The 25,045-nt window shown below is 41.8% G+C and overlaps 1 protein-coding gene across 10 annotated transcripts in view; it reads left to right on the top strand.

Moving 5' to 3' along the window:
- WRN (WRN RecQ like helicase) overlaps nt 1–25,045 on the top strand; it is a 261,779-nt gene that overhangs the window by 169,489 nt on the left and 67,245 nt on the right. For 9 of the 10 annotated variants that reach the window (XM_072114010.1, XM_072114009.1, XM_072114011.1 and 6 more), the window contains 2 exons: nt 11,709–11,896; nt 21,199–21,373. In XM_072114010.1, coding sequence (XP_071970111.1) covers nt 11,709–11,896; nt 21,199–21,373 — 363 coding nt within the window. The remainder of the gene's footprint in view (nt 1–11,708; nt 11,897–21,198; nt 21,374–25,045) is intronic. The other variant, XM_072114016.1, reaches the window with a different exon arrangement.

Consider the following 25,045-nt stretch of genomic DNA (forward strand, 5'->3'; position numbering starts at 1 on the left):
TGCCGTCTACTTGTTTATATAATAAAATCTATTGGTCTGGCACTTATCTGATTTACAATTCTTTATTTGGATTCAAAATTTTGGTTGCATTTTATTAGAGAGTAGCGGCTGCATTTCCCACCCAAGGCTTATACTCGACTCAATACGTTTTTCCGTGGGAAAATTAGGTACCGCTTATTTTCGGGTTAGCATGTATATTTATTTTTTTTTTTTAAATATTAACCAAAAAAACTAATAAATGTTGGTTTCAATAGAGGTTGGCACTAACACAGACATTGCAAACCCAAGACTTGTGTAGGAATAGTAGAGAAGAAAACTGTTTGTGCTCAGTGAAAAAGGAAAAAAATATTGCAAGTGAAGACAAAAATCGCGGAACTCAACAAAAAAATCTTCTTTATTTCATATCAGCCAAGGTTACAGCAATGGACCACTTCATATAGTACAACAAACATCACAGGAAATGACAAGTTCAATAATTTGTCACGGTTAGTTAAAATGTGTCATGTGACAAAGGGTATATGGAATCACTTTATCTGTTTTTTTGTTTTATTTTCTTTAATAAAACTTTACACTTTGAATCAAAATTGTATGAATGTGCAGATGTCCATAAACTCTTTAATGCAATTTTTGAAAATGGGGCAAGTGTGTGCTTTCAGAAAAATGTATGGTTTTGTTGGGCTGTAGGGTGATTTTTTTTCTGCTATAATTACGGGTTTTTTTGTGTACATAAAAATTGTGAAAATTGCTCTGTCCAATAACACAACAAAGAAGGTCAGGTGGCTGCAAGTCCACTGTATTTTTGGGCGGATACGGCTTTTTTAAAGTGGCATATGAGTTACATACAGGTGACATGTGGCCGCAAAAATTGGACCGCTAAATATAGTTGTATGCACGAGGCCTTGGGCTGAATTCACTCTTCATTTACATTGACATCATGGTGATGTAAACGCTATGTGAATGCCAAGTCAGACTGTGTTTACATTTTTCTTAAATAATTAAGGGCGGCACGGTGGCTGAATTTCAGGCGGCAGATATCAGAAGCGGCAGAATGGCAGCAGGGAAGATTTAGGAGGCAGCCTGTGACCTGATCTATCACCCAGCAGGAAGTTCCTGCTGGCTGCTCTCTGCTCCTCCCTGTCAGGTCATATACTATTTAGTTAGGATCCTTTTAGCCAATTAACCCCTCAAGCAGAGATCGCAATAACGCCTCTACAAGCGTCTATGACGCATGCAGAGGCTCATTTACTCTCCAAAAAAAACACCAAGCGTATAAATACGCTTGGTAATATAATTGTGTAAGCGCTGTCTGGCTCTAGACAGTAGCGATGTGCAGCTGCCGCCTGCTAATGTGTAAGGGACAGAGCGGACAGCGGAGCTCAGACACAGAGCAGTCACGTGCACAGTGCCCCACTACACTGCAGAGATGTCTCTGCTCCTCCCCCGCAGAAGAGGAGCTCAGGCCACGCCCCCCTCAGCACGGAGCAGTCACTGTCTTCTCCCGCTGCTCTGTATCCAGTGTCAATAGCATATACTGAGCAGCAGGGGAATCACATTACACTGAGGGGCGGGGCAAGGCACAGGCAGGAGGACAGGACATGTGACCTTTACTGGGGTCTCTTTTCTACTCCTCCCCTCCTGACCAGTCTCTCTACTTCTAATAGATACAGCTGCACATGCGCACTAGCAGACTTAGCAGAGTGAGAAAGGAGAGTGGAGGAGCGTTTGATTCCAAAGGTGTATGTTGTCATCTTGTGCCTGCTGTGGTGGTCCTGTGCCTGTTGTGGTGGTCCTGTGCCTGCTGTGGTGTTCTCACAGGTTTGTGTGACTGACCTATTCCCAGGGAGTTCAATTAATGAATAGTGGTTACCTGAGCCTGACATAAGATGTATTCAGTACAGTACAAAATAGTTATGATTGAGGTTCTATGCATGGGTGGACTGCAGTGGACACAGGAGGGGACAGCGCTTGTACAATGGTCCCCAGAGCTTACAATCTATGAGGAGGGGGACACATGAGGGGACAGTGCTTGTACAATGGGCCCCAGAGCTTACAATCTATGAGGAGGAGGACACAGAAGATGACAGTGCTTGTACAATGGTCACAAGAGCTTACAATCTATGAGGAGGAGGGGGACACAGGAGGTGACGGTGCTTGTACAATGGTCACAAGAGCTTACAATCTATGAGGAGGAGGAGGGGACACAGGAGGTGACAGTGCTTGTACAATGGTCACAAGAGCTTACAATCTATGAGAAGGAGGGGACACAGGAGATGACATCGCTTGTACAATGGTCACAAGAGCTTACAATCTATGAGAAGGAGGAGGGGACACAGGAGGTGACAGTGCTTGTACAATGGTCACAAGAGCTTACAATCTATGAGGAGGGACACAGGAGGTGACAGTGCTTGTACAATGGATCCAGGCATTTCAAGTAAGGTATAAAATAAATAAATACCCCAAAGACCCTAAGGCTGTGTTCACATTGTATTGAAACTCATTCTATTGAACAAAATCCTCCCTGAACCAAGACACTTGTGTTCAGTAAGTAGCAACTTTATTGCGGCCAAATACATCTTGCTAGTTATTGAACGCAAGTGCGTTGTTCAGAAGGCTTATGTTTTTGGGAAGGACTATCTCCCGATACACTTTAGTAAAAATTAAACTCAACACCCCAAAAATAAATATTAAATAAATTTAGCCTGCTCAGTGTGGGGACGTAGGGGGTTTGGGGCTGGCTAGTAACAATGTATATGACTAAGGGTTATATATTTGTATTACTGAAAACTCCATACTCTTCCTCGGGTAAAAATACTCCTCAAAAATGGTGAGAGGAGTATTATTACCCTTCTGGAAAAATGTTAGTGCGAACTCTGCCCTCAAGCCATCATGACTTTCCCCAACGTTTTGGCCAGAAGTGCATAAAGACACCATGACTGCTGTCTGTTACTGTGACAAAATGCGGGGTAACAGGATCAAAGATCCTGTACTTTATGAGAACCAAGGCTCTGAGCAACGTGTCAGGGGAGGAATAGAAGTGCCCCCCCCCTCCTCAAGCGATTACTGTTACTGGTCATTTAGTACAGACAGACAAATCCCAGCAAAATGCAGGCATTTCCTGGCTGAAATGACCGTATCAGTATCTAATCTCCTCATTCTCCTTCACAGAGAAAGGAGATCAGATGCCTACAGTGACCCTCCACACCATAAATCACTTGCACACCACATACAATTAACCCCTTCACTGCCCAGCTGCATACCTCTCCCCTCTGTGCTCTCCTCTACATTTTGATTTAACTTTGAAGAAAACCTGAAGGGTTAATAAAGCTCCTTAAAGATCTCAAAATCAACTTAGTATATTAAAGTGTTCCAAAATTATTTCAATTTAAATTGACACTTCTCAGATTGGAAAAATCTGTCCATAAGGTCAAAATAGGCTTAGTCCTCAAGGGGTTAACTGGCAGTAGAAAGTCATTTGACTTTCTCCTTTCCCATGAAAGAGAAGAGCTTTTAACAGTATCTAGGCCTGTGTGATAGCAGCAGCTATACTTTATAGACCAGGCCACTAGGGGAAAAGTGAGGACTAATAACTGCCACTTATTCTGCCCCTGTTCATACTCTGTTCAGAGCCTCCTCCCCTTCCATGTTAATTTCTGCCTAGAAATCTTTCTCACTTAACCATCTACTTTTGGCGGGGAGGGTCCCTAGAATAAGGATCAGCTAGTATCTTTGCTGATATAAGACCCGCAGTAGAGGTACCAACCTTTTACACAACCTCTCAAACTCAGTTGGCACCGAGACTGACCCAACACCATATGTAGAGTAAAGAAAAGATTTAATTTATAGATGGCTAAATAGGGAGGAGGAAGGTTAGGAGAACCTGTTCTGTAGGTCTGCGAAATCTATTAATTCCCACAATCGGAAAGCCACTATCTGCATATCTAAAGAGGTACTTATTGTGCCAGGGTTTAACCATTTGTCCCTCAAAGGCTTGATGGTAACCCAGGGCTGTATAAAAAGGAAGACATTGGGGAATGTTCTGACTGCAAGTGAAACTTGGGGGCACAGTAGTTCCAAATTGATCTGGTGTGTGTCATTGGGCCTAGTAGTCTACTGGGTGGGGGGACTTGCCCGTGGCCCATAAGAAGGCGTTGGGGTGGATCAGGGAACTCCACAGTTTTCCACCTCCATCCATCTAGTATAGGCATATAAAGTGGACCAAGCTTGGTATCCATCTCAAATGTGTGGCCCAATAGTATAATTCTACACCTTTCTTTAGGCATGGTCAAAATTTGTGGAGATAATTTATGGCGCTTATATATCCAAATGAATTGTAGCAGAGTGCCTGTGATCCTGCCAAGGAAGGAGAGGGGTAGTTTTTTCTACCTGTTCAATAGCTGTCTCAAAGACGTAAAGAGGGACGGGAAATTTTGGGCTTTATTGTAGGTATTAATCTTATCGGCCCTGACATGCCTTGGGGTTGTCTGCCATCTATAGTTAAATGAGGATCGGAGTTGGTCCATGGTGGGTTTTTTGGGGTTTTTAATAGGCAATGCCTCGGTTTTACCCATATTTACCTTGTAACCCAATAGCGTGCCATAGTAGTCTAGCAGTTTATGTAGGTTCGGGAGGGATACCAGGGGTTATGTAAGAGTTGGGAGTACATTGTCTGCGAAAAGTGAGAGCGTAAATTCCCTGTCACTTATCCAAACTCCTGGAACACCCGTTAAACATCTAATGGCGGCTGCCAGGGGCTCCATACAAAGCACAAACAAAATGGGGGATAACGGGCAGCCCTGACGGGTGCCATTTTTAATTCCCAACCTGGAGTAGTGGGCATGGGGTGGTTTTAATAGAGGTGGATGGGTTTGAGTAGAGTCCTCTGACTGCATTCAAGAAGGGGCCTTGGAACCCAAATGTCTCCCAGGTGTGAAATAGGAAAGGCCATCCCAAGCGGTTGAAGACTGTTTCAGCGTCTAAACTCATTAGTTAGGCCTAAGTTTGGTTAATTGCATCTACTAAGTTTATGGTGCGTTTGGTGCTGCCCCCCCCCCCCCTCCCGCATTCTTGCCTGCCAGGGACAAAACCCACCTGATCTTTATTAGTTGGGGAAGCTATTGTCGTAGCCCATTGGCTAGGATTTTGGTGAAGAGCTTATAATCCGTATTCAACAATGCTATAGGTCTGTAATTGGAGCAGTCAAGTGGGTCTTTCCCTGGTTTAGGAATGAGGGTAATTGGTCATGTTATGTGGGATGGGCTTTCCTTCAAGAAAGCCATTGTACAGGGATATCAAATACGGGAACCACTTAGTCTGATAGGTCTGTTAGTAACGGTATGTAAGGCCGTCCGATCTGGGGGCCTTCCCCAAAGGGAGCTCCCTCAGGGTGTCTTACAACTCCTCCTCCGTAACCGGGGCGTTAAGAACTGTCATCACCTCTGAAGGAAGGCGGGCAATTGTCATGTAGTTCAAAATTCATCAAGTTTAGCATTTCTTTGTGCAGGATTGCAAGGCAGGATGGATGGCAAATTATATAGCTGGGAATAGTATGTATGGAACAATTCTGATATTTCCCTGGGGTTGTGGGTCATAGATCCATCGGATCTTCGGAGGGCTTGTGCCATGGATCTGACAGTCCTCTCTCTCAGCTGCCGAGCTAGTAGAGTACGTTGTTGGTTCTTTTAGTTTAGCCCTGAGGTCTACCACTTTTTAGAAAAGCCCTTTATAAGGGGTGGGATGCTAAAAGAGCCTTTAGATGCTTCAGTTCTGCTTTCCATAGGGTTTCTTATTGAGCCCTCTCTTTTTTTTGAGGCCTGTTGCTATAGAAACAGGTCAAATTGTTGTATTAATGCTCAAAAGTCCTGAGTCTTTCCTTAGCTGGGATGAGAGGTGGGTATTGTTCAGCGTCAGTCTGTCAGCATAGGCTGAGAAGGTGTTATTAAAGTTTCCCCCCCATCAGTATGGTTGCTTTAGGTAAATTCTGTCAGTTTTTTAAAAAACCTGCCTTAGACATTACAGAGACTCACCGGGGTTCCCTTTAGGGTGCCGTGGAGGAGAATGTATCTAACCTTAGGGTCTAACAAAACCGTGGATGTCTGGAATGCACAGGAAGCGGCTAATAAAACTGCTTACCCCACAAATGCTTGTTTTGCCTATTGCTTGGTATACCCTAGGGCAGTGGTGGCGAACCTATGGCACGCGTGCCAGAGTTGGCACTCGGAGCCCTTTCTGTGGGCACTCAGGCCATCATCACAGGACAAAGTTCACCAAACAGGACCAAATATTCCTGCAGTCCCAGGCAACTTATGAGGTGATGCTCTCAGCGCTATTTAAAAACACTTCATTGGCTGTTTGGAACGGCAGGAAAAGTGAGGTGATGTTGACAGTACTGCGTCATCTTAGGAGGTCATCTTTCTTTCAACTGTATTGGTGGCCTCAGGGGCTGATACGATTGAAAGATGTGGAAGAACACGTAGTAATAAGTTACTGCTTAAAATGCCACGTTGGCACTTCACAGTAAATAAGTGGATTTTGGTCATAGTTTGGGCACTCGGTCTCTAAAAGGTTCGCCATCACTGCCCTGGGGCAGTGATGGCGAACCATTTAGAGCCTTAGTGCCCGAACCTCAACCAAAAGCCACGTATTTATTGCAAAGTGCCAGCACAGCAATTTAAGCAGTAATTTATTTCTCCTTGTTCATTGACAACTTTCAATTCTTCAGCCTCCTAAAGACACCAACCCAGTTGAAAGGAGGAGGGCAAATTCATCTATTATTGTAGGAAGATTCTGCAGGCAGATTCTTTGAGTCCTGTCTGGTGAACTTCATTCTGGGGTGATGGCCTGGGTGCCCACAGAGAGGGCTCCGAGTGCCGCCTCTGCCTTAGGGTATCTACAAAGTCTAGGCAACCTGTGGAGTCTAGATGAGTTTTTTGCAGAAAGACTTTTTTCCACACCTTGTGATCTCATGTCTGATAGAGCCAGCCGTCTTTTGTGAGGAGAGTTAAGACTTTTTACGTTTAAAGTCAGGATTTTAACCATCATACCTGTGGGGAATCAATAACCAGCTATAAAGGTTCTTACCCTTCCGGGACTCAGAGGGGATCATGGCAAAAGCCCATCGTGGTAGCGACCTCCTTGCGTGCAGTCGTAGACCCACAGAGCATAGGTCACAACCTGCTAGGGAACAAAAGGATAAGGGGGGGGGGTGACATAAAGACAGCATAACATAAATAGAACATTCTCTAGGAGTCTGGTCACACTTGTCGGTTTCCAGATCGGTAAGGGTATGTTAGGGTTCATGGAGTCTTCCTTAAAACCGCGAGCCCCCAAACACTTTAGACAAAAGGGCTTCCGCATTGCCCTAAATTAACACTTGAGGTATGAATGGAGTGTGTATAAAGAAATACAATAGCCTATAGAAAGTCTCCTTCCACCTAATTGCAGGGAAGAAGAAGTAGAACCTCCTGAACAAACCTGCCCTGGAGCAAACCAAGTGGGAGGTATCAGAACAAATTTCCCAGAGATGAAGGTTTTAACCACTTGGTCTTGGATAGCAGGATTCAAGTTAAAACTGTGCATTAATTCCAGAAATACACCAATATCAAACAAAACCTCAAACAAAATCCTTGCCTGCCTGGCTCTAACTATACACTTGGCGGCCTTCACTAGCCACTGGAGGACTTCTCCCTGCCAGCATGAAAAATACTTTCAGTAACCCTGTGTCACTCACGAGTGGCTCTCACACAGTCCAGCCTCTGTGTCTCCAGGTAGAAAGCCCCTTCTGACTGCTCCACACCCTTCTTTAAGGGATTGCACACTTGGTGAAATCTGGTAGCTTTGGTCTGGAGTGGTGATCAAACTTCTGTCTCCACTCCAGCAATTAGAATCCTGTACCAGGTCTTCCAAGAGATGAAGGTTTTAACCACTTGGTCTCAGTGGGATCTTTGGGTGGGCTTCTGGAGGTAGGCCGTCTCCTTTTTTTTTTTTTTTTTTGGCAATACGTTCCTTGATTTCACGATCTGCCAGGCGACAGATAATGTCTCATGGCCTAGTAGCTGAACCCTTTGGGCAAAGGGCCCTGTGGGCTCTGTCGAATTTGATCTGTGTTTCCTATTCCCCTTCATTGAATAAGGAGCTCTTTAACAACTTCCGGACCTTTAGGTTCCGGCACCCCTCGGATTGTTTCTTCAACCTCAATTGTCTAGGCCTTCAAGATGTCGGGTGATATCTCTCATCAGGTGTGCCTGGGCCATGAAGTGGTCATGAAGTTGGGTCACATATGTTCTGGTATTGTCATTTGCAGTTTCTAGGCTTCCACTCTATCTACTAGGAATCACATGTCTTCCCTTATTGAGCTTATTTCAGTGCGGAGGATGTCACTTCTTCTGTCATAGTTTAAAATCAGACTTAATGGGTAGATTTTGAAGAATGATTTGTAAATCAGGAGACAGCCAATGGGGCCCATCTGAGACAGGTGGGCCTGAAGAGGTGGAAGTGGCTGGGGACAGCCAGAGGGTGCTCTGGGTGAACAGATTAGTGAGTCAAGGAGTTGCACTCAGTGCGTCATCTGGATAGGCATGCCAGTTAAATTCCTGAGATGCATATGTGACAGTTTTGCGGGGTTCTTTCCCCGGGCACCTTAGGGTCTCTGCCTTCACCAAAGCTTTTGCTAGGTGCAGGTGGGTTGTCGCACTGGGGCCCACGTGACTGGGCTAACGCTCAATCTCTGGTCGCCTGGGATGGTGTTAAGATGTTAAGATGCTGGTGTTCCCTGGGACTGCGGGTGGTGAGTCTTGTCCCTTTCTGGGACCTTTTCGGTTCGGGTAGCCAGGGTTCTGTATGCTTATGGAGCAAATTATAGGTGTAGGCAGCAGGAGCTCAGAGGAAAGTGTCCCACTCCATGTGGTGCTTGGTCACTTGCCCGTTTGTGGATTTTTTTAATGCAAAGTGGTCCGCGTTAAATTTGAGTTTACTGTAAAGGGGTCCCCTGAGGCTCTGTTGCCCAGGGGCCTACAGAAACATGGAGCCAACCCTGGCAGGGACTCTGCTCTAGACAGACACATCATGATCCCTCTAGTTTTGTGTGCTGACAATGTGGTTCGATCATCAGGGTATAGGTTTCTAAACACTTTCATTTAGCTTCTGAGCATTCACTAGTATATGACACATAGAAAGAGAGATAAGACAGATTAGAGATAAGAGATGTTGATATCCATAAGATGCATATTATACATGAAATTCTCAGTTCTACTATTACAGACATAACATACACAGCCCTGCTATATCTCACCTATAACACATACTGTCAGATCTGCTGTACCTCTGCTGTAGATCTCATCTTCCTGTAGCTTGTAGCTTTACTCTCCTTACGAGCAGCCAGAAGGAAGTCGGTGTCTTTGTCTGTATGAGCTTGTCCTAGAAGAATAGGGGCTAAAGGCTGAGAGCTCAGTGCAATGTCAGACAGAAGAGCAAGATCTCTGCCAACCCTAAACTCAGAAGAAACGTTGTCTGGTCCATGGGTAGCCAAAATTGTGCACACCAGGACTAACAGACAGGTTGGAATTGGATCTGTGAAATGCTGTATTTTTGTTAATAACATTGAATTAGAGAATGTGTTATTTTGTTATCCTGAGTACATTTTAAAAAACTCCTATTCGTGGGAATACCCTTTTAATGAGGCATTTCCTCTGTATCCGGAAACTGTTAGAGACGTTGCCCGTGTTGTTACTGGATTGCTACCAACCCAAGTCCGTGTAGAGAGGCTTTTCTCTAGCCTTAAAATAAATTGATGAGATTTGAGGTCATCCATGAAGGAGGATCTGATGGAGGCGATACTAATTCTAAGAACAAATTCATAAACTCAAGTAACAAATATTATTCAGTACATTTCTGTTGAAAACTGCTTTTCCCCCGATGTTTTGCATAATTTCAATTCATTAAACATATAGTTCTAAGGATGCAGTTTAATAAATGTTTTGTATGTTCTACCTAAATAACTTGTGTAGTGGTTCAGCTCAGATGTGGGGGTCGGCAATGACAAAGCTCTCATGGATAGCAGGATTTAAGTTAAAACTGTGCATTAATTACAAAAAACACCAATATCAAACAAAACATCAAACAAAATCCTTGCCTGCCTGGCTCTAACTATACACTTGGCGGCCTTCACTAGCCACTGGAGGACTTCTCCCTGCCAGCATGAAAAATACTTTCAGTAACCCTGTGTCACTCACGAGTGGCTCTCACACAGTCCAGCCTCTGTGTCTCCAGGTAGAGAGCCCCTTCTGACTGCTCCACACCCTTCTTTAAGGGATTGCACACTTGGTGAAATCTGGAAGCTTTGGTCTGGAGTGGTGATCAAACTTCTGTCTCCACTCCAGCAATTAGAATCCTGTACCAGGTCTTCTAAGAGACAAACACAAGGAAAACAGCTTCCAGTGTGACCGAATTCACATTGTGGTCGTACACATTAACACAGATTTTCTCTCCAATTCAATAGTGACCTTGTCACACTTGGTTGTTGTTTCCTAATGATAAAAAGCCTCATTACTGTACATTGATCACTCAAACATGCCCCTTGTACCGTGTATACTTGAGTCTAAACCGAGGTACCTAACTTTAACACAAACTGGGAAAATCTATTCACTCAAGAATACGCCTAATGTCGGAAATGGATTGGTCACAGCCTCCAGTCAGCATAAAGCCGACTAGCCCATATCCCCCAGTATATAGCCTGTTGGCCCCTGACCCCCCCCCCCCAGTATATAGCCTGCCAGCCCCTGTAGTATATTGCATGCCAGTTCTTGGCCCTCCTTTAGTATATAGCCTGCCAGCTCCTGCCCCACAGTATATAGTATTTCAGTTTCAGCCCCTGTAGTCTATAGCCTACCAGCCCCTGTAGTCTATAGCCTGCCCATCCCGCCCAGTAAATAGCCAGCCATCCCTTGTAGTATTTAGAATGCCCATACCCCCAGTCTGCCAAGCCTGTAATTTAAAAAAAATCAACACTTTACTCCCCTTTTCGACTCCTCCTTGGGTCCTCTTCTTGCTTCTGATTCTCCAGTGCCTTTTTGGCTCCTCTTCCGGTCCCCGCACACAACCGGCACACAAAATGACGATAGCCGATGTCATTGTTTGTGAGCCTCTAGCATCACAAGGGGACCTGAAGGGGAAGCAAATGACCCGAAGAGGCACCAGAGCATCGGAAGCAAGAAGAAGACCTGTGGGAGGAGTTGGAAAGGCGAGTATAGTGTCGATGTGCTCTACACTGTTGCAGGCATTTGTTATCTGTGTGTTTCCTGGTGTCCTTTATACCAATCACAGATAAGTGATCACAGCCCATAAGGTCATAGTAACTAACAGTTTATTTAGCAGATTTCCAGAGAAACAGAACAGCCTGATTCTGCCAATGGCATCAGATGCATCGGGTAAATTACTTGGCCACAGGGGCTGAATCTCTGCTGTGATAAATGTTGATGAGAATTAGCCACGGCTCTATTAGTAAGGCTTTAGACGTTAAGTTGATCGTCAAAATGCATGTTACTCCATTCAAACTGGACCCCCATTTCTGCCATTAATAAGGAGCATTTTGGTAGGGTTCCCAGCCATTAGACTCTTTTTCAGTTGTGGATAGGCGATCATTTCTAATTATGGGAAAATGCGTAATATTAATTTGTCTCTGAAGTACTAAATTATTGTTTGATCTTTACATCCAGGTTCCTGTGATGGCTTTGACAGCAACAGCAAGCCCCTCAGTACGTAGTGACATTCTGGCCTCCTTACATCTGCGTGATCCCCAGATTACCTGTACTAGCTTTGATCGTCCAAACTTGTACCTGGAAGTAGCACGGAAGACTTCAAATATTGCTCGAGATCTTCAGCAGTTTCTTATTAAAAAACAAGGGTAAGACCATTGTCACATGTGGCTAAAGCGCTTCAAACTATTTTTTTTAAAGAATCATTTAGAGATTCACACGTGTGTAGTACTTGGCAAACCCCTATTTAGTGCTGCTTATTTCAGAGGTTCTTTGTTGTAATTAGCTGAAAGAGGTTTTCCAGGATCCATGGTCTATAAGTCATCCGTGTAAAATATGAATCTAAGCCTAATGGTTTGTGTATCATCCATAGGTCATCTGTTTTTGCAGCCAAGCTAAAATTTTAAATTAAGGCTGCCATCTGTCACTATCTTGCCCCAACCTTTTGAAGAGTTGCATGGTTGTGTTACCCTATGACTGGTCTGCAGTATCACATTCCCATAGACTTATATGGCGCAAGACTCAAACATAGATTAGAATAAGGCCGTTGTGAATTTTCTTTAAGTGCATGAGCTTATTTAAATGAATGTTTCATTGTACATTGTTCATTATAAAAGAAATGGTTGGAACACAGACAAAAACATTGGCTATGTCTCTGTAGCCTAATCCTTAGCATTTATTAATTTAGATTAATCAGATACGCAAGTAATATGAAGTGAGTAAGAAAAGAAGCATCTACAGAAGAGAAAACAAGATAACTTTTGTATGAAAACAAAACGTCCATTATTGGAGTAATAATGAAAAACCTGCCCTTGAATGTATGCATAACTTTTAAATACAAAGTTTTATACAGTTAGGCCCATAAATATTTAGAATTTATGAAATTAAAATGATGGTTTTTTTAAACTTACTGAAACAATTTTCAAGTTTATAGTTATATAATAAACACAAGGTCCAGAATTTCAGCTAGCATTTGAGGGTATCCACGTTAAAATTGGACTTTTCGGTTCTTTAACCGCTTGACGCTTAGGTGCAGTTTTGTCAATTTAAATCAACATGTGTAAAATATGGCGGAGGTAGTGTGGTGGCTTGCACATGCATGGCTGTCAGTGGCACTGGGTCCCTAGTGTTTAATGATGTGTCACTGGGCTGAAGCAGCCGGATGAATACTGAGGTGTCCAGAGACTTATTTGGTCCCCCAAAAAAGCCAAACTGGTTGTTGTTTTATAATACAGATGGACAATTACTCAAAATATAAAGCCACAGCAACCCAGGAGTTTATTGAAGCAAAGAAGTGGAATATTTTGATTGGCCAAGTCAGTCATCTGATCTCAACCCAATTGAGCCGCATTTCACTTGTTAAGCTATAAACTGGCTAGTCAGATCATGACTAAGGACTCCACAATTTAGTCCGAAACGCGTAGATCGTGTATCAGTGGTCACACTGGATATGGCTGCACGCTTTTAATATGAAAAATAAAATGCTATGATTTTAGAAGACTTGGAGTGCTGGAATATTTCCCTATCCTTCTACATGTTCCGGTCGGCCGGCAGGACTGACTGATTCCTTGCACCTGGCGCTGTTTAGAGGAATGTGAACTCCAACATGCTGTCTGCAGTATCGTGAGTGAGCGGATTTTTTTTTCCTTTTTTGTTTCCCTTTTTCCATAAACTGGCTACGCTTTATTTGGTTATAACTTTTGAACACTTATCAAAACGATCTTTTAGATTTTTTTTTTTTTTTTTCCCCCCTCACATGTTGTACTTCATATATTTTCAATATTTGCAATCATCATGTTTTCAGGCACATATTTACCACCTAAATAAGTTGCTGAATAACATTTCCCATATGTCTGCTTTTTTAAATGTCTGGATGATCTATTATGATGTCATGCGGCTTACAAATCAAATATCGGAATTGACTATTTTTGGGATAATTACTGTTTTGAATGAAATTTTAAATATTTAAAATTTTTTAAAAACCCTATATATCAACCCATTTCTAATCTTTACCCCTCAAACTATCAGAAACAGATTTTAGGAAGATTGTTAACCCGTTGAGATCTTCATAGTAATTAAATCAAAATGGAGGTAAAATTTAGACTGGTCAAATTTTGTCAGTTATACCTTCATTTAGCCTTTAAAATTTACACATTTCCAAAAGATAAAAAGAGAAAATTCATCTTACAATTTATTATGCAATTTCTCCCGCATACAGAGACCCCCGCCACTTGTGGCCGTTGCTTGTTTTATGGGTGCACAGCGAGGAGCAGAAGGGAAGGAACGCTGCCAGGATTTTAGTTTCCTCATTGGCCCTTTTTTTGTAGGCTATAAAATTTTAGCTTTTTAGTTATTTGTGCCATGTGATGGCATTTTTCTTCTGGGATGAGATGCTTTTTCCAGTGTTACATTTTGGGGTTGGTATCCCCTATTGTTGAAAACTTGAATATTTTTTCTTATGTTTGCCAAATGAAACCCTAATGTGGAGAAAAAAATATATTTTTTGGCAGGTTTTTAACAGTTTTTTTTTTAATGGCGTTCATCGTCCAGGTTCAATAATTTACTTTTATTTTACGAGCTGTTACGGACACGGTGATATTATATATGTGGGGTTTGTATTATAATTTAGACTTTTTTGTGCATTATATGTTTCTTTATATGTTATCGGGCTTTAGGGCATTTTTATTGATTCTGTTATTTTATTTTTTATTGATTTAACATTTATTTATTTTTACTAGTTCCACCATGGGACATGAACAAGCAATCATCTTATTGCTTGTTCATTATAATGCCATGCAATACTGATGTATTGCAGGGTATTAGCTTTGTCAGCCTATGCACATGCACACTGCCTTTCAGATGACGTCACACTGCCGTAGGAACGATCAGCACCCCTGAGGGGGGGGGCATAGTGGGGCAGAAACCTCCAAACGGCAGTTTAAATGGCGCATGGCATTTAAAAGGTTAAACTTACAGGATTGGAGCCAACACCGACCGCACGACACTGGGATGTGGGCTGTTTGGTACAGCCGGCACCCCATGTATCTCGATGCCAGCCAGCATCAGCTCAGCATTCAATATATTGGACGCTGAGAGTTAAAGCCCAAGCGCTAGGAGGCAAGACTAAACATCAGACAGAAAGGCCCACAAACAGTAACTGTAAACTGGGGAAATGGGGTGTGGTGATGTCCATGAGTTTAAGGCACCAGGTAGTCATTGCCAACAAAGGATTTTCAACCAAGTATTATTAACATTTTGTTTACCATTATTTAATTTGTTCTATTACATTTGAGCCCCTCAATTGAGGGCACTGTGTTCAAAATGTTTTAGTTTCTTATATTTTATGCAATTATTTTGTTTGAGGCACAGAATGAAAAATGAAAGTCTGAACTTTAACTGTATCCAAATCGTTTTTCAAAATACAGGTGGTCCCCTACTTAAGGACACCCGACTTACAGACAACTCATAGTTAGACAGACCCCTCTGACCTCTGGTGAAGTTTTCTGAATGCTTTACTATAGTCCCAGACTGCAATGATCAGCTGTAAAGTGTCTGTAATGAAGCTTTATTGATAATCCTTGGTCCCATTACAGCAAAAAATGTTTAAACTCCAATTGTCATTGGGGACAAATTTTTGTGTCTGGATCTATAATTATAAAATATACAGTTTCGACTTACATACAAATTCAACTTAAGAACAAACCTCCAGACCCTATCTTGTACGTAACCCGGGGACTGCCTGTAAACTGTAAGGCACCAAAATTTCTAAAAATGTTTCTTCAAATATTTTTGGACCGAACTGTATGATGAGGGTTCCGTGACTTTATTCTGTTTATGTACTCCTGCAGTTTACACATTGTAAGGGTTCATTCACACTGCGGTCTGCGGCCGCCTATACGTCCCCATAGACTGCAATGGCGGCACCGTTCCGCACCGCACACCAGGGAAAGATAGAGCATGTTCTATCTTTTGCCTGGTGTGCGGCCGTGCGCTGCTATTTCCTATGGAGGGAGGAGGGGTCACCTCCTCCTCCTCTCCAGCACACGGCGGGCATACCGCGTGTGAATGCAGCTTAACAGGTGAAGCCACATGTAAGAAAATGAACTATTATCGCCAGAACCTGGTGACAAACAGAATCCTGTAAAATATGTTTGCAACCCTAAACCCCATCTGCATTTAAAGTTTACTGGCAGTTAAGTGGCCTCCAACCAAATGGAAACTTCCCTTTAAAAAAAATTATGGTCACACATGGCATTTGCATTGCGTTTAGAATAACGATGCAAGTGAATAGAGGCGGGCCTTGGTCTTTGCTAAATACAATGCAGGCACTGTGCGAGACTGCACCCTGAGGGAAGTGGTAACTATATACAATGATGAGTAAGTATGTAAAGTAAATCAAATGTCAGGAGTATCAGGTGACAGAACACAGTGTATGCATGGGGACAGAGAAGAAGATTGCAAAGTCCATTTGAAGTGAATCTAATTTTTACTAACTCTTGCATCTCTAATTTGGATGATTTCTGTGGTCAATAGCAGGACCCTCTAGATTACAATCATAGTCCTTGTAGGGACTATCTGTTTTTAGTAGTTTATATGTTCAAGCACTTGTGTGCAAGTGCAGCAAGCCCTGTCCATTTCTAGGTGAAATTTAAAAAAAAAAAATGAAAAAATTTTTGGTCCACAACGAATCAGGAGAAGTCCCATGTCCTCTTTCAATGGTAAGAAGTTAAACGTTTTACAGGTCTGCCAATTATCCCAATTGTAGGTGTTGAGGACTCACCTGGTTGTCATTGAAAGAGGACTGCCTATCCTCGTCCGTGAAACCTATGGCCTGTATCACCTTTTAAAATGTGCTGCTTGCTGTCTGTCAACCTAGCCAGGCCATGTCCTTTTTCTATTTCTTTTGGAAATGTATAAAATAGCCAAGCAGAAATTGTACTGGAATGACTTATAGCAGAGTTTTGATGCTGCTTTATTTTTATTTTATAGTACATTTAAGTATTTACTAATGTCCCAATCTCACCTGTGTCATGCTTTCTGTTTATAATGCTCTAGAATTTGTGATAGGAAGGTTGAATATCAGTATCCAACTGATATTTGGGTAGACTTTTAATCGTTTCACGCTGTGCGTCCGATATATCAGACACAGAGCTGATGCCGGCTTAGCACAAAATCGGACCTGGGCCGGCATCTGAAAACATTGGATGTCGGCTGCAGCCAATAGCTGACACCCCCGTGTAACGCCCGCGGTAGGAGTAAAAAGTGTTATGCCATTTGGAAGACGGCAATGCAAAAATGATTTTTCCCCACATTAGGGTTTTATTTGGCAAATTTGTAAAAAATAAGAAAAATATTCAAATATGGTATCCCCGTAATCGTATTGACCCATAAAATAAAGATAACATGATCATTAGGCTATACTGTGAACACACAAAAAAAAGAGGAAAAAATCCAGTAGAGAATTAATGCTTTTCTACTCCTGCCCTTAAAAAAAGTTAATACATTTTAAACAATAGGGGATACCAACCAAAAGCCTACAAAAGGGGCCAATGAGGAAACTAAAATCCTGGCAGCTGCAAGACGCGCCTTCCCTTTTGCGCCTTGATGTGCGCCCATAAAACAAGTAATGTTCTCATGTAAGATGGATAAATCTTTTTAGCTTTTGGAAATGTGTAAATTTTAGGGCTAAATGAACGTATAACCAACAACATTTTCTAAATTTCACCTCCATATTGATTTAATTACTATAAAGACCTCAATGGGGTCAACAATCTTCCTGAAAGCTGTTTCTGATCATTTGAGGGGTTCAGATTTGAAAATGGGTTGATATATAGCGGGATTTTAATGTAAAATGTTTATAATTTCATTAAAAACTGTAATTATCCCCAAAATAGTCAATTCTGAAAATACTGAAAAACGATGTTGGATTTGTTTGCCATGTAACATCAAAATAAGTTATCCAAACATTTAAAAAATTATGAAAATTTAATGTAGACAAATGGGAAATGTTATTCAGCAACTTATTTAGGTGGTAAAACTATGTGCCTGAAAACTCGATGATTTCAAATCACGTTTTCTTTTTTCTTTTTTTTTCATAAATAAACACAAAAATTTTAAAATTACGTACAACATGTGCGGAAAAAACAATCTCATAATCACTTTATATGGTTATAACTTTTGAAAACTTATCAAAGTGATGCATGTCAGAATCCAAAAAATGGGACTGGATCTTAAGCTATAAACTGGCTACGTCCTTAAGGGGTTATTGTGACCTCTCACTTTCCTTGTCTGAAAATAGACATATCACAACCAGCTATCCAGTTGAAGTGGCATAATTTCCGCAGATCGGTGTTGATCCCATCACTGGAATGAGAGGGAGGATTGTCTGTTGTTCCCCCAAATAAATAAACAGCTGGATGCACATGTGCCTTAGTACTTTATTCATCTCCATTGCATTGATTTTTGGATGCGTTTTTGTAACGTTTTGTACCTCTAATTAAAAAATAATGTGCCAGAAAGTTGCATAGTGTCCCATGTGGATGTTGGTATGTGTTCTGGTGTTTGTTTTTACTTGTGGGACACTCTTAGATAGTTTTTACTGCTTAAATACCTTACAGCCGAGTTTCACTAGTTTAAAGTTTTATCACTGTAGCTATACTAGAAAAGCATTGCGAGAACAATAGCAGCCGTTGTGTGCGTTCTATTCTGAGGAGCTTGCTATCTGATGTGCTGATGTGCAGCTGATGCACAGAGACAGAATTACCCAAAGGCGACTTAACATATTTTCCTTAGACATCAGACATCTATCAAATTTCACCCAAGGTAGAAAAACACACAGATGTTGTCACAGATGGATAGAGCTCTAGGTCCAAACACAAATTTAATGTCAATAATTTCTCTGAGGGCCTCCTTTAGGTAACGGATCATTTTACCAAACATATCATTAGGAGTAAAATGAGTCTGAGGACTGTCTAAAAATTCATAGGGAGGTAATTGGCGTAATTTGTATACTCTGATGGCTGCATGCAGCCTGAAAGTCCCAAATCCAAACTTTCTTGTATTAACTGTTGCCTTTCTGGATAGTTGTCATTTTCAGCTGTTTAAATTGATGCTGAAAGGAACAGATGTACGTTAATTACATAGCCTTTAAAGCTACTACCGCCTTTCTCTGAAAATAAGATAGTGTCTTATGTTAATGTTTGCTCCTTAAGAGGCACTAGGTCTTATTTTTAGGGGATTTCTTATTTTTCCATCAACAAGACATTACATTTATTGTTTAACCAAAAAGAAAAAAAACAAAAGTGTTTATTTATGTTGTAAGGAATGCCATCACATACATCAGAATAAATATCTGAGTCCCATCAAGAAGTCTTGTGACTCTATGTTCATGTACAACAATCTATGGTACATTTATTAATCCCGGAATTTATAAACAAAAAGCAGCAGTTTTTATTTATGGCTTGCTTGTACGTTAAGTTCTGTCGTTAAAAGTCTGACCAGTGTCTCTGGTCAACACTTTAACATATCCCTGTGATTTTGAAATTGTTTTCTTGTGAGACATCTTGGTTTATGTTAGTGGTATAATTTCGCTGTTCAGTTAGGTCTTTGGGGGGTAAAATTCAATAATTAAGGAAAGATTAGAAAAAAAATTAATTTTTTTCTAAACAGGTTAAAGGGGTATTCTCGTCTGGGCATTCACATTCAGTTTGATAAATCTGCCATATATAAACATTTCTTCAATTGGATGTTATTAATAAAAATGTTCCTGTGTGAAGATAATTTCTCATAAATGTAGTCATGTGGTCCCTTAGAAACGAGATGGCTTCCTCGGATACGACCACCTCTGCTGGATGGATTGCACAAATAAACAAAAAGTTTTTGTATATGAAATATCCGGGAGTTACTGCATGTCCTACAGCCGTCCTGTGGTAATGATCGCTGAATGCATGTGGTCAGGCAGAGCTCAATAGCGCATGTCTGGCCACCACTGCCAAAATGTGACGTGGTCGTAACCGAGGAAGCTATCTGGTTTCTAAGGGACAACATGGCTATGTTTATGGGAAATTATCTTCACACAGAAACATTTTTTTTAATAACATCCAATTGAAGAAATGTTTATATATGGAAGATTAATGAAACTGAATGTAAGTGCCCAGATGAGAATACCCCTTTAAAGACCATTATTTCAACAACAACTCTTACATCCTTATAACTGTCCAATCTCTCAATTTCATGCTGAATTTCTTGTGACTTCTTTTGGAATCATTGGTCCCAATCTCTCATTTTTAGCAATAACACTTTCCTTATGTGAGCCCTTCTTGCCCAGGTAGTTTCTCATATCTCATATGCCAAACAGCTGCCATGTGTATCAGTTGATTAATATTACCTGAAGATAAATGTACATAACGTTTAGAGTATATTCACATGGGCAAACTAATCGTTATAGAAAAATTTTGTGTGGCCACTTGCTAAACTTATACCATTGATTTCTCTTTCTAAGAACATAGCAATATATGGGAGGTTATACGGCAGTGTGATACAAAAATAAGTTTCTTATCACTACCTCCCATGGAAAGCACATAAGGGGGATCATCATAGAGGAAATCTGTATCACACTGATAAACATACCATTAAAAATTTTCAGCCAAAATATGTAACTCTCCTCCTTAGTGTCTAAACAACATAGACTTCACTTGTGCTCCGTACTGTACAAATGTACTGTGCAAACCTCACTGCAGAACACAGTGTGAAAGGAAGCTTTTGTACATACATATGAATGGTACTGATGGAATTGGTGCCACCAATTGTCCTGCTTTTAGCGATGTGATGGGTCTCCAAGATGTAGATCAAATGGAAAATCCTAAGAAGTGATACCTCGCTGATCATTAATTAATCACATTCTCATGCGCTCTGGGTCCTGCTGATCTCTCTTAACATGCAGGAAATTACTGTAGCTGCTGTAATTAAATGAGCCATCTTTTGCTACATGATAGAAAGTTGAAATTGGAGATCAGTAGGGATTCGGGAAGCGGTGTAGTTGCTGTGGCAGGGAATTGGTGAGTAACTTTTTTTTTTTGGGGGGGGGTTACAACTCTTTTAGGCTACATGCACACTGCCGTGTGCCCGCCACACCGTAGCACGGCGGGCACACGGCAGTGCTTGGAGAGGAGGAGGAGGTGAGCGCAGCTCACCCCACCCCTCTCCATAGCGATGTATGTCAGCAGAGCCGTAATACGAGAAAAGATAGGACATGTCCTATCTTTTCCCGGGCTACGGAGCGGTACGGTGCCGCACGTGTAAGGGGTACGTATATCGGCCGCATATACGTCGGCCGTATATACGTCCCCCATACTGTAAAAACTGTAAAACAGAAAACAGCAACATACTTTATCCACCTTTGTTATAATAATGTATTATATGCTTTTAATCCTTTATTTATTTTTGGTTCCAGGCCTGGCTGGGAATTTGACGGTGCTGCTATTGTCTACTGCCCTTCTAGAAGAATATCGGAACAAGTCACTGCAGAATTGTGCAAGCTGGGCATTTCTTGTGATACCTATCATGCTGGTATGGGAATCAAAGCTAGGAGAGATGTACATCACCGCTTTATGCGTGATGAAATACAGGTACAGTTGAGGACTTTCTGTGTTGTATTAAAAGCAATATTGAACTAGGATCTTATAAACAGTTATTTGTATGTGATTGTAAGGGATTAGAACAAGATAAATGTCTCCCAGGGTAAAGAGGCACACAAGTACCTTATCATGTGCTGATCTGCTACCTGGCACCACCAATGGCTCCGCTGACTTTAAAGAAAACCTCTCATTCAAATTAAAAAGCATTTCCCTTATCCCTAAATGATTCCTTTCCATGGCTGCAATGTTACAAAAATCAGTTTGTCAACTTATATGCAACTCACCTGATGTGAGTCCAATCACACTAGCTGAGTCTTGCATAGTGAAGTTTACTTGCACTGCCCTGTCTCCTTATTCCTCATTGACAGGCTTTGATATCCTGCTGTATGGAAAGCTCTGATACATCATTTGGCACTTAAAGGGGTTGGCCACTTTACCTCATGTTTTTTGTAATGTGTGTGTAAGTGTGGGGCTATGTATGTATGTATCTGATCACATGAAATCACAGCTTGCCTCATGGGGATTGGAGAAGTAGAAGCCCATGGAGGTTGCTGTGATTTCATGTGATCAGATATATGCATGGTGTACAGTTTGCTAATGTTAGGCTGCTAAAGGACCTGTAATCATGTCACCCTGGTCATAGGACATGCTGAGAAAACATATGGGACCTGAGAAGGCGTAGATGGGAGGGGCTGGCTGAGCTGTACAAGTCTTTGATGCCAGGGAATATAATATAAACTTGATCTATGTGGAAATATTGATTTATGTGGATTTATGTAGTAAATAGAGCTCTGTAGGAAATTGCCTGTAGCTGTATATGTGAAAATGTGGTGACAGGTTTCCTTTAAGATGGACCTGTTTGTTACTCAGCATGAAACACAGCTGCAGGGCAGTTAATCATTAGGGCGGCTGCAGGGCGGTTAATCATTAGGGCGGCTGCAGGGCGGTTAATCATTAGTGCGGCTGCGGGGCGGTTAATCATTAGGGCGGCTGCGGGGCGGTTAATCATTGGGGCGGCTGCGGGGCGGTTAATCATTGGGGCGGCTGCGGGGCGGTTAATCATTGGGGCGGCTGCGGGGCGGTTAATCATTGGGGCGGTTAATCATTGGGGCGGCTGCGGGGCGGTTAATCATTGGGGCGGTTAATCATTGGGGCGGTTAATCATTGGGGCGGTTAATCATTGGGGCGGTTAATCATTGGGGCGGTTAATCATTGGGGCGGTTAATCATTGGGGCGGTTAATCATTGGGGCGGTTAATCATTGGGGCGGTTAATCATTGGGGCGGTTAATCATTGGGGCGGCTGCAGGGCGGTTAATCATTGGGGCGGCTGCAGGGCGGTTAATCATTGGGGCGGCTGCAGGGCGGTTAATCATTGGGGCGGCTGCAGGGCGGTTAATCATTGGGGCGGCTGCAGGGCGGTTAATCATTGGGGCGGCTGCAGGGCGGTTAATCATTGGGGCGGCTGCAGGGCGGTTAATCATTGGGGCGGCTGCAGGGCGGTTAATCATTGGGGCGGCTGCAGGGCGGTTAATCATTGGGGCGGCTGCAGGGCGGTTAATCATTGGGGCGGCTGCAGGGCGGTTAATCATTGGGGCGGCTGCAGGGCGGTTAATCATTGGGGCGGCTGCAGGGCGGTTAATCATTGGGGCGGCTGCAGGGCGGTTAACACCTTAACGCCGAAGCCACTTTTCACCTTCCTGACACGGCCCATTTTTTTCAAATCTGCCCTCTGTCACTATAAATGGTTATAACTTTGAAACGCTTTAACATAGCCAAGTGATTTTAAAATTGTTTTCTCGTGACACATTGTACTTCATATTAGTTGAAAAATTTTGGTGTTATGTTTTGCATTTATTTATGAGAAAATCAGATATTTGGTGAATATTTGGAAAAATTCTCGATTTTCGAACTTCAAAATGTTCTACTTTTTCCATACATAACAGCAAAAAAACTTAATAACTAACATTAACCAAATGTCTACTTTATGTGGACATGATTTTTTATGCATACTCTTATTTTTGTAGGATGTTTTGGGCCTTTGAATGTTAGGTGCAATTTTTCACATTTTCATAAAAAATGCAAAAACCTGCTGAGGTTTCAAGTCACTCCGGGAGGCCTAAATAAAAGTCAAACCCCAAAAATTACCCCATTATAGAAACATATGTAAAACAACTTTTGTGAAGTTTGTTAACCCTTTAATTGTTTTACAGGGGTTAAAACAAAATCGGATACAATTTTTTTTTGGCTAAATTAACGTGTTTAACTGAGCGCCTGTTCACGCTATTCTTCACTTTACACAGTGTAATACAGATGTATTACACTGTGTAATGTAACACACTGAGCATGCTGCATGTGTTACAGCCACAAATCACTAGCCACTTATCGGGTTCAAAATGGATACCCTGCATCTTCCTCAGAATGTCCGTGGTGTCTTTGAGATACAACGGGAGTAATTCCACCAGAGGTCGAAGATGGTGATCAACATACTTACAGGTTCACACAAACTTCCTATTCCTGACACAATAGGGCGTTCTGGAGGGTTAGTCAACCCTTTCTGTATCTTGGTGAGTAGATAGAAACTCAACACCTTTGGGTGCCGGGGCAAGAGTGTAGCCAATTGGTTCTTTGTAATGATATTGTTCTCCAGGGCATCCTCAAGAATCCTAGATAATTCATCTGTATATTTTAAGAGGGTTAAACGTTAATCTCCTATAACACGAAGTTGATGTAAGGCTTCCTTCTCATAAGCCTTAGTCGACCATATCACCACATTGCCCCCTTTATCTGAGCATTTTATAACAATATCCATCATACTTCTGAGTTCATCTATCGCTTCCCTATGGGCTAATGTACAATTATTTATTTTGCCCATCATCGGTAGTTTCTGTATGTCATTGGACACCAATTTAACAAATATTCAAATAAATAAGTCAATATTCTGATGTCCTGAAAACAGTGGAAATGATTTAAACTTAGGAAGCAAAGAAATAGGAAACTTACTTGCTGATGACAGTCCATCCTGTTCTTTCATCAGTTCCTCCAAGGCTCTCAATGCCCCTTGTTCGTGTGCAGACGGAAAGTGATGTGGGTCAATGTCTTTGTGAAAAAATGTTAAAAAACAATTTCCTTGCAAAAAGATGAAGATCTTTTATTGCTGCAAAACAATCAAATGATGCAGTTGATGAAAAAGTCATACCCAGGCTTAGAACCTCTGGTCAGTTCTTTGTCAGTTAATTACCTTTAAAGATGATTTGCGTTCATTTTTTCTTTCCTCTCTCGTCCATCTTTTAGGTTGTTACCTCCTATAGGGATGAAATCTTCTGTTGTTCCCCCGTTTAGAGTATGGCTCTATCAAGGGAGACGCTAGATTCACCACAGTTGATGAAAGGGAGACCATTGAGGGCTTCCGATTCCGGAGGCCCTCTCTGTGTTTTCCATTTGTAGATCCTACCCATCGTTTATCTTGTAGGTCTCTCTGAATTTTTTTTAGATTTAATCTCTTTTATCTGCTTTTCCCATGTTTTAAAAGCATCATCAATCTCCTTAGTGAAAGCTTCCTGTTTTTCTGATGGTAATAGTTGGCTCATCTGTACCTGGACATTATAGATCTCTGCATCCAAACACTCCATTTGTTTCGTATTTTGTTCAATGATCAACTGCAT

The sequence above is a fragment of the Engystomops pustulosus genome, chromosome 1 (assembly GCF_040894005.1).
Source record: "Engystomops pustulosus chromosome 1, aEngPut4.maternal, whole genome shotgun sequence".
Taxonomy (NCBI): Eukaryota; Metazoa; Chordata; class Amphibia; order Anura; family Leptodactylidae; genus Engystomops; species Engystomops pustulosus.